This window comes from Sapajus apella, unplaced genomic scaffold (assembly GCF_009761245.1).
Source record: "Sapajus apella isolate SASKATOON/1434 unplaced genomic scaffold, GSC_monkey_1.0 scaffold90, whole genome shotgun sequence".
In the NCBI taxonomy this organism is placed as follows: Eukaryota; Metazoa; Chordata; class Mammalia; order Primates; family Cebidae; genus Sapajus; species Sapajus apella.
This window is the reverse complement of record NW_022437030.1, coordinates 1,774,811-1,789,139: the sequence shown is the minus strand read 5'-3', so window position 1 is coordinate 1,789,139 and position 14,329 is coordinate 1,774,811. Positions and strand designations below refer to the sequence as shown.

General features: G+C 44.1%; 1 protein-coding gene across 2 annotated transcripts in view; it reads left to right on the top strand.

Moving 5' to 3' along the window:
• Positions 1-980: 980 nt before the first annotated feature.
• The window catches only part of N4BP1 (NEDD4 binding protein 1), a 73,541-nt gene continuing 60,192 nt past the window's right edge, over positions 981-14,329 (top strand). For both annotated transcript variants that reach the window (XM_032255639.1, XM_032255640.1), the window contains exon 1: positions 981-1,414. In XM_032255639.1, the coding sequence (XP_032111530.1) occupies positions 1,217-1,414 (198 nt within the window). In that variant the 5' untranslated portion in view covers positions 981-1,216. The remainder of the gene's footprint in view (positions 1,415-14,329) is intronic.

Below are 14,329 nucleotides of genomic sequence, written 5' to 3'. Positions count from 1 at the left end.
GCAAGTTCACTGTGGTTGCATAATTCACACAAAGATTTTCCGTAAAAATTGAGCCTTAAGTATATTGCTAATTTCAAAATAATAATAGCTAATGTTCAGTGAGCACTTACAGTGTTGGATACTATATTAATATTCACAATAGGAAGTACTATTGTTATCTGCATTTTATAGATGAAGAATTAAGACATAGAGAAGTCATATTCCCAGAGCCCCTATCTACTACAGCCACAATATGTAGCTGAAGAAAAGGAATCCAACACTTTATCTTCCACAATCTGTTTTCATGGACTCAGAGAGTATAAAACCTGGAAAAGGCCTTAGAGATAACTGAATGTAACCTTTTATTTTACAGATCGGAAAACAGACCTGGAGGGGGTTAGGGTTTATTTGCCCCAATCCCAGGTAACTCCCACTTTTGGGGCTTCTCCCATAACAGATCCCTTTTCTTCCCTCATAGAATAAATCTCTCTCCTGAATTTATCCTAATTTTTTTTTTTCTTTTCAATTCGTCATAAGTATGCCCATTTTCCTCTCTTCTTGTTACCGAGAAAAGAAATTAGAAAGTGAGAAGGACAGGTAAGAAGGTAAGAGTGGGGGGAGGGAGGGAAGAAAAAGAGAAAAGAAAGATCCCATCTGCCTGTCGATTAATGTGAAACTGAATTAACTGCTAGAATCTTGGTTTGAGCGTCAAGATGTCTAAGGTCAAGTCCAATCCCTGCGTGACACTCTCAATCTCATTTCCTGGCTCTAGTTTCAATTTCCCAAACTATAATCCCGTACATCTGCATCCATCAGATCCCGCGAAAGCGCTTTGCCCTCATCAAAGAAGTCCGCCCAGGCCTCCAGAATCCTCTCTTTACCCTCAACCAGCATGGAACCTGAGGGTGACGTCAACTTCCATCGCCCTCACCCTACCCCTTTCCCCTAGGGGGCGGCGAGCATCAATGACGACTGCGAGCGGGGCGCATGCGCGGTGGCGCGGCCAGATCCGCGGCGGTGGCGAAGGGGCTGAGGGGTTCGCTGCCAGCAGTTGCCAAGCTGTGGCGGTCTTGGCGGGATGGTATAGCCAGGCTTGCAGGCGGGTGGTGGGGCGCGGGCGGGAGCGAGGCGGCCGGGAAGGCCGACGCCGCCTGAGGGGCTTGGGAGCGGCGGCAGCAAGCTGAGGGGGCGTCGCCGCCGCAGGCCCCCGGCGCCGCCGCGGGAGGCCGCGCCCGCCATGGCGGCCCGGGCGGTGCTGGACGAGTTCACGGCGCCAGCCGAGAAGGCGGAGCTGCTGGAGCAGAGCCGCGGCCGTATCGAGGGCCTGTTCGGCGTAAGCCTGGCCGTGCTCGGCGCGCTGGGGGCTGAGGAGCCGCTGCCCGCGCGCATCTGGCTGCAGCTCCGCGGGGCGCAGGAGGCGGTGCACAGCGCCAAGGTGAGTCCGGCTGCCGCCCCCGCGAGCCCGAGGCCTCCATCGGTCCGGGTCTCCTGGCGCCCGCTACTCCCCGCCCCCGCCGTCCACGCGATGCGCAGGGGTTGGGAACCCAGTCTCGGGAGCCGTGTGAGGATCCGGGCTTGATCACCGGATCCTCAGTTTCCCCTTTTGTAAAAGTGGCGCTGACGAAAGTACCTACCTCAGAGGTCTGTCGCAAGGATGAAAGTGGGGGATGTGCATGAAGCACGGTCACAGCGTGTGGCACTGACCGGGCGCGCTGCGCAAGTCGCCTGTTGTTATCTGTTCGCTGGCCCTTGATGGTGCGCAAGGCCTGGCGCTGGGCCCACAGCCTCCTGGTCGCCCTGGGCCTCCACTACTGCAGTTCTGAGCCTTTTTTGGATCTCAGTTCCTCTTGAGAATCGGAAAAAAACTATTAATAGCAGTAAAACGTTCGGAGAATGTTAGAAAGAAAGGATGTATGTTTATTTACCTTTTTTTTTTTTTTTTTTGGAGGCAGGGTCTCACTCTGTTATCTACACTGGAGTACAGTGGCTCGATCTCAGCTCACTGCAGCCTGGACTTCCGGGGCTCAAGTGATCCTCCCAGCTCAGCCTCCCAAGTATCTGGGACCACAGGGGCGTGCCACCACGCCTGCCTCGTTTTTTGTTTTTTTGTTTTGTGTTGTTTTTGGGGGAGTTTTTTTGTAGAGACGGAATTTCACTTTGTTGTCCGGGCAGGTTTTGAACTCCTGGACTCAAGTGATCCTCCTACGTTGGTCTCCCAAAGTGCTGGGACTACACGCGTGAGCCACTGCGTCTGGCCGATATTAATATGTTAAAAAATAGCATTATTCTTTGTATTGATAATACTTACAACTAACGTTTACATAATGCTTATAGCACATCAGACGTTACTTCAGAAGGAATGTGCAGCCTTTAAAACTTCTAATAAGGTGGATTTCATTCTCCCCACCACCCCGCTGTTCTTTTTTTTTTTTAATTAACAGCTGGGGAAACTGAAACTCAAAGTGGTGACTTACCTTCTGTCTAAATCAGCATTTTAAACTTATACCTCTTCAACACCTCTATTTCCCTCCCTCTCCAAACCAAAAAGCAGCAACACAGTATGTTCCTCCTCCTAGGTAACCATGTTTCTCTAGGTTTTTCCATCTCCTAAGTAGGGCAGCAGAATTCAGACCTGGGGAGTTTGTTTCCAGAGTCTCGTTCTTGATACTTGCCTCTCAAATGATGAGCCCTCCCTGCGAGGTGGGCAAGAAGGGCCCTCTTTTTGCATCCTACTTGACAAACTTCAGTGCCCTTGAATCCAAGTAGTCGTATCTCCTGATGTTCTTAGATTTAATAACACCAACAACAAAAAATTGTGAGTGTTTGCTTTTCACATGGTTGAAGGAGACAGGACACTGGGCTGTGTAATTCTCCACAGCTTAACTTTAGTAGATGTTGAACCAAGTTTGCTTTCCTGTGCTTAGCTTTTTTAATCAGTTGGATTGCAGACAGCTGGTCTAACTTAGGCGCATTCCCCTTCTTCCATTCTCTCCAGCTACCTGGTCTTCTGCACATCTCCGGACTTAAAAGCTTGATGTGATTAAGTCCCGCTTTTTCTTTTGAAAATCTCTTGCAAACATTCATTCCTTTCGTTTCCATTGCCTTTGTTGGCTGTTGAGACCTTCATTCCTGTCTGTCCTCACCCTTGCTCCATTGCCTTTACTCATTGCTCCCTCCCTCCCTGGTTCAACTTTGTATCAGAGTAATCCTCCTGCAAAAAGTCATTCTTCTGCCCTGGAACCTACTAGAACCCCCTGTCACCTGTCTCATTCAGCCTAAACTCCTCCTTTGACTTTAAAATGATTAATCCAACCCCAGTTTATCTCTCTGATGTTCTGTTTTAGCACCTCTCAGCTTAAACCTCCACTGTAGTAGTTTCTGCCTTTGCTGTGTATTCTGCCTGCTCCAGGTTCTGCTTTTGCTCAAGACTCATCGAAAGCATGGAGAATGCCTCCTTTGCTCTACAGAAGACCCCTGCTGGTCCTGCCAGACCTTCCCAATGCCAGTTGTCTTGGCTGTCCTTGCCACGTAGTTTAGCCAAGCTGTTTGGGAAAGGTGTGTCTTACAGTTTCTTGCTAGTATGTGTTCCTGCTTGTTGATCTTTGTGATGTGCATTACTCATAAGTCAACCCTCCCACTTGTAAGAAATTCTTTTTTTTCTCCCTTTGAGACTCATGGGTAAGAGTTGAATGCCACAATCAGGGCGTTTTTGTTCTGAATTTTTTTTGGAGTTTGTTTTACTTTCTTGAAGGAGGAGAAAACCATTAACTTGATTTTAAAAACGAAGAACAGGAAAGGAAATTTGATTCATCATCTACAATATTTTAAGTTAGGCTGTGGAAGAGAAGCAGATTTAGAGGAAGGAAGATTTAGAGTAAAGAAGAGTTGTTAAACTACAGTGTCTCTGCTCAAAATAAGATGAGGTGAACTGTCTTGTGTCCCACTAAGTAGTTACTTGCGTTTTGCCTTTAAAATGTTAATTTTTGCAAATACTAGAGTAGAGGAGAATGTGGAGCTTAGTTAGGTGGGCCTTCATTGACTGCAGAGAGGTGAAATGGAAGCTACTGGTAGACAGTGATCATGCCCGTTGGAGGTTGAAAAACAGGCACTGACTCTGTACCAGTTTTGTTAAAGGGAAAATTTGTTGTAGGAAGCAGCACTTCAGCTGGCCTTTGAAGAGCCAGGAATATTCCAGGTACCTGACCTTCCAGACAGAGGTGATTGTGGAGCAGAGGCCCAGAAAACACGGAGTGTCATGGTAAAAAGTGTCCAGGTGCCGTTGTGAAAGATGAAGCCTGGGGTACCAAAATGCCAGGCCAAGGTCATTGGACCTTATTTAATAGGGAGTCAGTGAGGACTTTGAGAAGCATGAAATCTTCCTGAAACAGAAGACCAACATTGGAAGGAACATTGTTGCAAGTTAGCCTTGGGCATGAGGCGTCAGGGATGGCAAGGTTTTCACAGGGACAGGGCAGCTGTGTGGATGTCTAGGGATTTAGGGGTAGTTTTTAAGCCAGGTGGTAGGAGGGATGGTTAAGTTGTTTGACCTGTTGACTAGTGGGGCCACCAGCTTGTCAACATTTAAGGAAAACTTCTCTGGTGCCAGGGAGTGTACTGACTGTTGCCCCTTGATTTCAAGGATCCCACTGCCTCTTAGGGGAGTCAGACTTGGGGAAGAAACAGTAAAGTGTGATACATGGAACAACTGCAATGTGTGCAAGGTGTTAACTGTAAAACAGGAAAGGTGCGGCTGCTTTGCCAGCTGGTTTCCCAGGGAGCAGGGAGCTCCTGGCAGAGGGACGAGCTTGTGTGTAATCACAAGGGCATGAAAGAGGGCAGTTGCATCACAGATTCCTCAAGTGGGGCACAAAGGGCTTGGGGCCTGCTGAAGAACCTGGATTTAACCCTGCAGGTAGGCAGTGGAGAGCCGTGGAAGAGTTAGGAGAACGTGAGAGATTTACATTTCCACAAATGCCTCAGTGTTTACACCTCTGGGCTGGAGCTGCTCAGTGTGGTCTGTTGCCGGTTTTTGATAGTATGAGTACAGAAATTAAGAATAAGGTTTCAGCAACTTTTATGCACTTTGTCATTAATACAGGGACTAGAGAGGCTATGTCTAAGAGTGAGAAGAAATCCTTGTAAGAGGGCATTGTCCATAGGGGGCACAGAGAGAGGGGACTGAAGTCAGTGCTAGAAGACATCATGCATTAAAAAAAAAAAAACCATCAAGCAAAGGAGTGTGAGGATTGAATTTCAAGCAAAGGAGTGTGAGGATTGAATTTCAGAGAGGAAAGGGAGGTACTGGGTAGCTGTTGCCTCATTTGCAAAGAAGGAGATTTAAGTGAAGAAGCAGAGGTGGGACCCTCACAGTCAGGTTGCGGTGGAAAGGGATGAGGTTGTGGAGATCTCAGCCCTGGGGGTAAGAAGAGTTTGAACTCTTCTTTTAGATCAAAGAGCCACAAACTCAGAGTGCTTCCTGGGACCAGGCAGGGAGGTGGCGGGGTGGTTGGGAGGAGGGACTGTGGTGAACAAAGGCACTAGGCCCTGTTGGAGAGGGCAGTTTAAGTGTCCACTAATTTACATTTTAAAAACCATATGCATTGAATTATATAAGCAGAATATTTTTAAACTACATATTCGAAGAAACAGTTATACATCCTAAACAATACATGGCAGTGGTCCTGAGCTTTGTTTTTTTTTGTTTTTGTTTTTGTTTTTGTTTTTTTTTGTGTTGGGGGGCGGCGGGGAGGTTTATTTTGGACCTGAGCTTTGGACTGCCATTTTGAGTCAGGGTCCTCAGGCTGGAGTGCAGTGTTGTGATTTTGACTCACTGAAACCTCTACCTCCCAGGCTCAAGCGATCCTGTTAGCCTCATGAGTAGCTGGGACTAGAGGCATGTGCCACCGTGCCCCTGGTATATATATATATTTTTTTTTTGGTAGAGATGGCATCTCACTATGTTGCCCTGGCTAATCTTGAATTCCTGGGCTCAAATGATCCTCCCACTTCAGCTTCCCAAAGTACTGGATTACAGGCATGAGCCACCATGCCCAGCGCATATTTTTCTAATACTTGAAGAAGGCAGTTGAAGACCCCAGTGGCATACAGTACAGTCTCAGTAGAATGCTAGTTCATCCCCAGAGAGAGAGCTTAAGAGCTCTGAAACAGTGTTAGGTGCAGTGGACCTGCTGGAAGTAGACTGAAAACAAAAGAACTAAAAGGACTGGAATGAAGTAAGGGCCAGGGTAGGTTAGATAGTATGAACTTATAGTATCACTTGAGCCAGAAACTCCCAAGTAGATAATATTTTCCCCCAAATCAGGAGGTTTATGATGCCAGTACACAACGATTAGAGGTAAGGTGGTCTGAAGTGCAATAGAGAAGGCAGAGTGGGACCCAGGAAATATTTCTGAAGAGATCAGCCTTGTTCAAGCTAGGACAGGGAAACAGATGAAAGCAGAAAGGGCAGAATGAGCTGAGGATTAAGGGAGGGACAAGACCTTAAACCCTGTGCCTTCCGAAATCATATGCACAGGGACAAGTTAAGTATTGGAGAATTCTGGAGGTTATAATCAGAGCAATTTCAGAGCTTAGAATCTTGGATATAAAGGAATTCTGAGGATGACTCTGAGGGCCGGCCATGGTGTGCCTCAGTGGTTGTGGGTGAGCTGCAAGTGTTGCATTCATCTTAGAGAAGTGAGAAAATAGAGGAAATGGCAATGTGAAGATCTGGAGCTAGTGCTATGCTGAGGTCACCAAAATCCATAGCAAGAAATTGGGTGCCAACAGTGAGTCAGTGACTGTAACTGGCTGGTTAACAAATAAAAGAGAAGTAATTGAAAGTAAATGTCACAGCTACTTGTTTGGGGTCTCCATGAGTCTTTAGGGTGTGGAGTTTGCTGACCACAGCTGCCCATCAATTGATGCTTAGCTTCAGGCAATACTTGATGGCAGTGAGTGGCCACCAAGAGGCCTAGCCAGTACCCTAAACAGCACCACCCTGGAGGACTTGAAGCAGAGAGTCCTGAGGAGGACTACTCGGTCTTAAAACATTGACGTTGCACTACACCCAAGAAACTCAGGCAGGCTACCACCCAGTCCATTTTTAATTTGCGAGAAAGAGAGAAGATCTTTAAGAAGAGCTAGCAATTGACCTTTTCCCAGTTTTTACTTTCATATTTATGGAATAAGATAAGGATGAAAAAAAATGTAATTAAAGTAGAAATGGCCTATTGCAATGCTTACTTCAGAGGTTTCAAGTTGACCAGCTACTGTTTTATTTCCTTTTCAGTTAGAAGAGCCTGGTACCTGGTTTCGTGAGTGAGTGTGTGTGTGTGTGTTAGGATATGGCTCTGTCACCCAGCTGGAGTGTAGTGATGTGGTCTCAGCTCACTGCAGCCTTGCCCTCCCAGGCTCAAGTGATTATCCCACCCCAGCCTCCTGAGTAGCTGGCACTATAGGTGCATGCCACTATGCCTGGCTCTTTTTTTTTTTAATTGATAGAGATGGGGTTTCGTCATGTTGCCCAGGTGGGTTTCATGTATTCTTGAATGATTAATTTTTTCATGAAGGAAATAATTTGTAGATGTCATATTGGGTAGTGATATGGAGTTTTTGTTTTGATTTTACCAAGAAGGAGGTTGGTGGCCTTTTGTACTTCCTACAATATTTTTTACCTACTATGGTTGTGAAAATCATCTTCTTAAGAAACAGTGATTTGTTCATTCTCTTCTTATGGCTAACATTTTGGGGTTATACCAGAATGTTGAAATAAGGGATACTGGCATTGCTTATGCTGGGGTCATGAGTGATTGCTCATGCCTGTAGTTTCCTCTTGTCCATTTCCCAGCCAGTATTGTAGGATTGTAATTAAATCAAAGACCACATCTTGTTTTGTGCTGGCTGTTTGTGATACTGATGTAACCATAGAAGGTTAGCAGTCGTTCTTGAGTTTCAAGAACGAAACTGTAGGGGGGAAATCCTTGCAGTAATTAATTAAAAAACTGTTTTTTAAAAATCACTTTTTTGTTGTTGTTGTGTTTTTTTGTTTTTGTTGTTGTTTTTTGAGACAGGACCTCACTGTGTCACCCAGGCTGGAGTGCAGTCGCACGGTCTCAGCTCACTGCAGCTTCCGCCTTTTGGGTTCAAGCAGTTCTCCCACCTCAGCCTCCCGATTAGCTGGGACTTCAGGTGAGCGCCACCATGCCCGGCTAATTTTTGTATTTTTTGGTAGAGAGGGTTTCACCGTGTTGGCCAAGCTGGTCTTGAACACCTGACCTCAAGTGATCTGCCGGCGGTGGCCTCCCAAAGTGCTGATATTACAGGCGTGAACCACTGCACCTGGCCGAAAATCAGTTTTTCCATATAGAAACAACATATGGGAGTTTTTTTGGCTTAAAGAAACTGAATTTAGCCTAGCATGGTGGTGTGTCCCTGTATTCGTAGCTACTGAGGAAGGAAGCTGAGGCAGTAGAATTGCTTGAGTCCAGTAGTTCAAGTCTATAGTGAGCCATGATTGTACCACTGCACTCCAGCCTGGATAACAGAGCAAGACCCTGTCTCTTAAATACAAAAAAAAGTAACACTTTTTTTTAAGAAAGATTTGTAACTTAGAAGATTTTGTTCAGTCTTAGTGCTGACAGAATTAGTAATTTACATTACTTGATGATTAAGAGCTATATGAATAAATTTACATCTGAAAGTGTGAAAGTCATTTGTGATTATGGCATTTTTTGATTGAAATTGCCTACCTACCAGTCCTCTGGGATCTTTACCCATTCTCGAATCGGCACTTTTTTTTTAATGGTTTTATTTTATAGGCAAATAATCAACAGATGTTGTACCCCATAAATTTTACTTTCCCAAAACAGGAGCTTTTTAAAGGAAAACTACATAATAACTTTTAAAAGGCACTGGGATTCCTCTGTTTCTAGATCATCGCTAGGCTAGAAAAATAAAGTTTGTTCTACCAGGAATCACAAGTTAGAACTGGGTATTCTCCAATGTGGAAATTCTAGAGTGTAGTGGTACTCCAGGCAGAGATTATTCAGTTCTCATCCCCAACATCCACAGCTACCTATCCAGAAGGGTTAAACCAGGTCAAAACAGTCCAGCATAATTAGGCTTCATCAAACATTGTCAATATGCTCTGCTAAGATGCAAATAAGCCAAAACAGGAAATACTAAAATCAAAATAATATTTGAATCTGTCATACAAATTGTTAGTTCCTTATTGTATCCTCCTTTCTATAACATTAATAAAGGGAATTCAAAGAATATTTTATTTTACACATCACTAGGCATGAATTTTTGCCATTAGTTATACAAATGCCGCCCAGTGCCATTATCTGAATGGCATAACCATTTTATGTCCACAATTCACTTCTGTGGTCATAAGTAGAATTTTCATGATTTATGTAAGTACATCTATCAGTGATGATTTAACACTGAAATGCAATCAAACATCCGTAATATCTGATGTTTTGTAGATTTCAATGTAGGAAAGATACATTTTAATCACTTTTAAATGACCTTATGTAAAAAAAACAAGCTAATAATTTAGCAGTGCCAGGTCTCCAAGGGGCATTTTCATATGTACATAAAAGAAATGGTTACAGAGATTTTTAAGAAGCATCTTCCATGTCCATATCCTCTTGTAACTGCCGTACCATTTTCTCTTCCAACTGCTTCCCTTTGCCTGCAAGAGGGGCTCGGATAAGATGGATGTTTTGCTTGACTTCTTTGATATCCTGAACTTTGTGTAGCTCTTTATTTTTCTTCAATCTGTTCATTATAAATTTAGCTTGGCATTTCTGTTTGATCTCTTCAACGCTCTTCATTGCATCAATAGTTTTATTCCATAGCTCTCGCTGGTATTTGATAGTTTCATTTCTATGTTTTTCAAATTCAAATGAATTATCCACTGTAAGCTCTTTACCTGTTGCCTTCCTGAATGCTTTGGTCCACCTAACTTTGCGAGGATTTCCAGAAAATCCTAGCAAGTTTCCACTTACCTCATTAGCTAGAGGTAATGTGACCACTGGTACAGGCCAAGCAAGCTGTGAAATGTTCTATTTTACCTAGGCACATTGTTACCCTGAACAAAATATGGATTACATTATTTTCCATGTGTTTTTAAAATTGTAATTCCTAAAAAGTGAACATATAGCAAGAGTTCATTTAACTCATTTGTGAGGGAACCAGCTGGATTGGAAAACTGGTTCAAGGAGCATTGGTGGAAATAAGTATAGGTGCTGAAAAAACAATGTTGGAATAAGATTGCTTGATTTGGGTGCAAAATTGGTTAATGTCCTTCTGAGAATGTAGGAATAACTGACTCAGTTTCTCTTGCTTATGCGGACTCTAACATGCTTCTGAGACGAGATGTTTGGGAGTTTTCCTCTTAGCCTCTATTTTGTCAGATGTTGTGAAAGAACAACCATACTCCCAGTAGCTCCTTAGGAATTCTGACATCAGGTTTAAAAACAGTTACAGTTACTTAGGAGTCATGCCTGCTTAGTGCAATTGTAGTGGCAGCCCTGGTCCTGTGACCAATGTATCAGGTGGGGATAAGGGGTGGGGGCAGTGGAAATCGAGGTGATATGGGGAAGAAAGAAAAAATTATAGTCGTTATACCAATATACCACTCAGATATACCAGTTCTCCAAACTTGTATCCTATTTTCTTCAACCTTACTTTGCTTACTTTAGTCTCTGTCAGGACTTTTTTTTTTTTTTTTTTTGATTGGGACGGAGTTTCGCTCTTGTTACCCAGGCTGGAGTGCAATGGCGCGATATCGGCTCACCGCAACCTCCGCCTCCTGGGTTCAGGCTATTCTCCTGCCTCAGCCTCCTGAGTAGCTGGGATTACAGGCACGCGCCACCATGCCCAGCTAATGTTTTGTATTTTTAGTAGAGACGGGGTTTCACCGTGTTGACCAGGATGGTCTCGATCTCTTGACCTCGTGATCCGCCCACCTCGGCCTCCCAAAGTGCTGGGATTACAGGCTTGAGCCACCGCGCCCAGCCACTCTGTTAGGACTTTATCAACAGGTTTTGGTTTTGCAATACCACGTAGGGGAAGTGTTTCCCCACCAGACCTAACATCCATTTCCATAAAACATTCAAGTAAAGGAGATACAGCTTTTTGACCTAAAGCCTGTTTATTACCATTCCAGTTTATATAATCCTGTTAACTCTTACCTTCCCATATTCTTACAATCTAGTAGCCCTAGTCAGGGCTTTCTTTGCCAGTGGGTCACAGGACTCCTATGTCAAGGAGTTTCAGGGATTTCTTTTTACCACACCTGAAGGTTTTATCTACTTGTGTACCTCAGAGAGGCTCTGAGTCCCCAGCCAGAGGGTAAACAAAGGGACCCCTGGGCTTTGTCAATTTTGCCTTGATTAATCTGCCCAGGCAATTTCAAATCAGATTTCTCATTGTAATCTTTGCCTTCTGACTTTAAATTTCTCCAATGTGGGGTAAATTGAGGGACCAAGAGGGGCTTCCTTTGGCCTACCTTATTTTTCAGTAGTGTTGTATTAAAATCTTTGTTTTAGCCCCATCAATTTTCATGTTATTCATGCCATTTCTTAAGAACCACTCTGCTGAGAGGAGTCCTGTGACTCTCCGCTTTCTTTCCCTTACCCATATAAATGACTACTTACTCACCCTGTTAATGATCCCTTAAAATTTTTCACCTTCCTGGAAGGTGTCCTTTGACTCTCCTCCCTCCCTTTCGCTATTCTTTTGTTAATGTTTTTATTAATGTCTGTAAGACCTAATGAAGGGAAGCTGAGGAAGCAAACTTGATATGGCTTCCTGAATTTTTTGGTTTTGCAGCAGTAAGGTTATGTGGGGGCTTCCACCCTAAAGGGCACCCTTAAGTACAACATTTACCAATTTCCTAAGAAAAACATCTTAAGCAATTCTTAAAAGACCTGGGAGGCAGGCATATTTGGTGAGTGAGTACCGCAGTCATTTTAAAGCCAGTCCCATATGGCATGCACATCAGTCACTTTGTCTGGGGTGTTCCACTTGGCATCTATAGAGGGAGTTGGGTAGTCCCCCTTCTCAAGGGAGCCTTTTACCTAGTCCTCCAGCCTGGCTGTTTGCTTGGGAATAACCACCTATGTCTGGATCATGTATAACCATGTGATTGTTCCATTGTGAGCCATGCATTCAACATCCACCAAAACTTTGTCTTCGTTTTGCAGCATTATACAGAGGCTTATGCATGCAGCCGTCGTAGGTTTGTTGCCTTACATGCACAGCAAGTCAATATGCACAGACACTGGGTTGCAGCAGGGTGGTTATTTGTAACCACTATAAGAGGTTTATTTGTAGGGCCACTGAATGACAAGACATGAGGAAACCTCAAATCTGACTCCCTAAGGAGTTTGGGGTTAGGGCATTTAAAGGTTTTGAAGTTGGCCAGAGTGTAGAGATCATTCATTGGTTAGAGTGCAGGGTGAAGCCATAGGACAGGTTGAAGAAGAAGCTGTATTCTCATGCTGATTCTGTTCCCCTGTTGAGGTCTTCAGACTGGTTAGCATCAGCTGTTCTGCCGGAATTTGACATCTGAAAAACATCTATGCAATTCTTAAACAAAAGCCTATGATTCTAAGGTTAGAAATTTTGTCTATAGGAAAATAGAGATGTAGATTTTCAGTATCTATTGCTACATGACTTTTAGTTTCAAGAAAGTAGGTCTAAGTTTAGTTTTATTAATGCTTAAGTCTAAGTTTAGTTTTATTAATGCTTAAGTATAACTATCTTTCTGCCCAGAATTCTTGTTAACCCTGTGAGGATAGCTTCATATACCCTAAATTCAGAATCTTAGTAATGGCTTTTCAGGAAGTTAATACTAGTGTAACCGCCCAACAAGTTTACCTTGCCCTCTGCCTAGACAGTGCCAATTTATCAAGATGAGAATTGCAAAGGAGGAGTAGTTCACACAGGCTGTGTGGGAGGCTGGAGTTCTATTATTACTCAAATTAGTTTCCCCACATTTGGGGATGCAAGTTTTTTTAAGATAATTTGTCAGGTAGTGGCTTAGGAAGTGGGAAGTGGTGATTGGTCAGGTTGGAGATGGAATCACGGAGTTGGGGGTGTGGGCAGTCGAAGTCAGATTTTCTTGATGTCTTCTGTTACTGGGTGGGATGGCAGAACTGGTTGAGCCAATTATGGGTCTCGGTGGTGTCAGCTGATCCATTGAATGCAGAGTCTGCAAAATATCTCAAGCACTGATCTTAGGTTTTATGGTAGTGATTTTATCTCCAGGAGCAATTTGGGGAGGTTCAGACTCTTGGAGCCAGAAGCTACATGACCCCTAAACCATCATTTCTAATCTTGTAGCTAATTCGTTAGTCCTGCAGAGGCAGGCTGGTCCCCAGGCAAGAAGGTCTTTTTGGGAAAGCGCTATTAGCAGTTTTGTTTCAGAGTCAAACCATAAACTGAATTCCTTCCCGAGGTTAGTTCGGCCTATTCCCAGGAATGAGCAAGGACAGCTCCAAGGTTAGAAGCAAGATGGAGTCAGTCAGGTCTGATTTTTTTCACTGTCATAATTTCCTTAGTTACAGTTTTTGCAAACCCTCCCTTTGGATTTAACAGCACCTTATTTATTTTTATTTCTTTTTTTAATTGCATTTTTGGTTTTGGGGTACATGTGAAGAACATGCAAGATTGTTGCATAGGTGCACACGTGTCAGTGTGATTTGCTGCCTTCCTCCCCTTCACCTATATCTGGCATTTCTCCCCATGCTATCTCTCCCCAACTCCCCACCCCCTGCTGTCCCTCCCCTATTTCCCCCCAACAGACCCCAGTGTGTAGTGCTCCCCTCCCTGTGTCCATGTGTTCTCATTGTTCAACACCCACCTATGAGTGAGAACATGTGGTGTTTGATTTTCTGCTCTTGTGTCAGTTTGCTGAGAATGATGGTTTCCAGGTTCATCCGTGTCCCTACAGAGGACACAAACTCATCGTTTTTGATGGCTGCATAATATTCCATAGTGTATATATGCGCCACATTTTCCCTGTCCAGTCTATCATTGATGGGCATTTGGGTTGTTGCCAGGTCTTTACAGCACCTTATCTTTAAGGTGTGGGCTGTGAAGTTGGGAAAGGGCTGTCAGTCACTCTGGCTTCTTCCTCCTAATGGGACATAGTGGGGGATGGTGTTGACCCTAAGGTGAGTAGAGTGGAACTGCTTTGCGACTGAGTGTACTCACACAGGCCAGGCTGAGGTTCCAAGGCTTCATGACAAAGGTGTTAGAATTTTCATCTATGGTTTTAATACAGTATTTAAATAGATAGTGTACTATAGGAGTTCTAGGATAAGGAGTGCAAAAT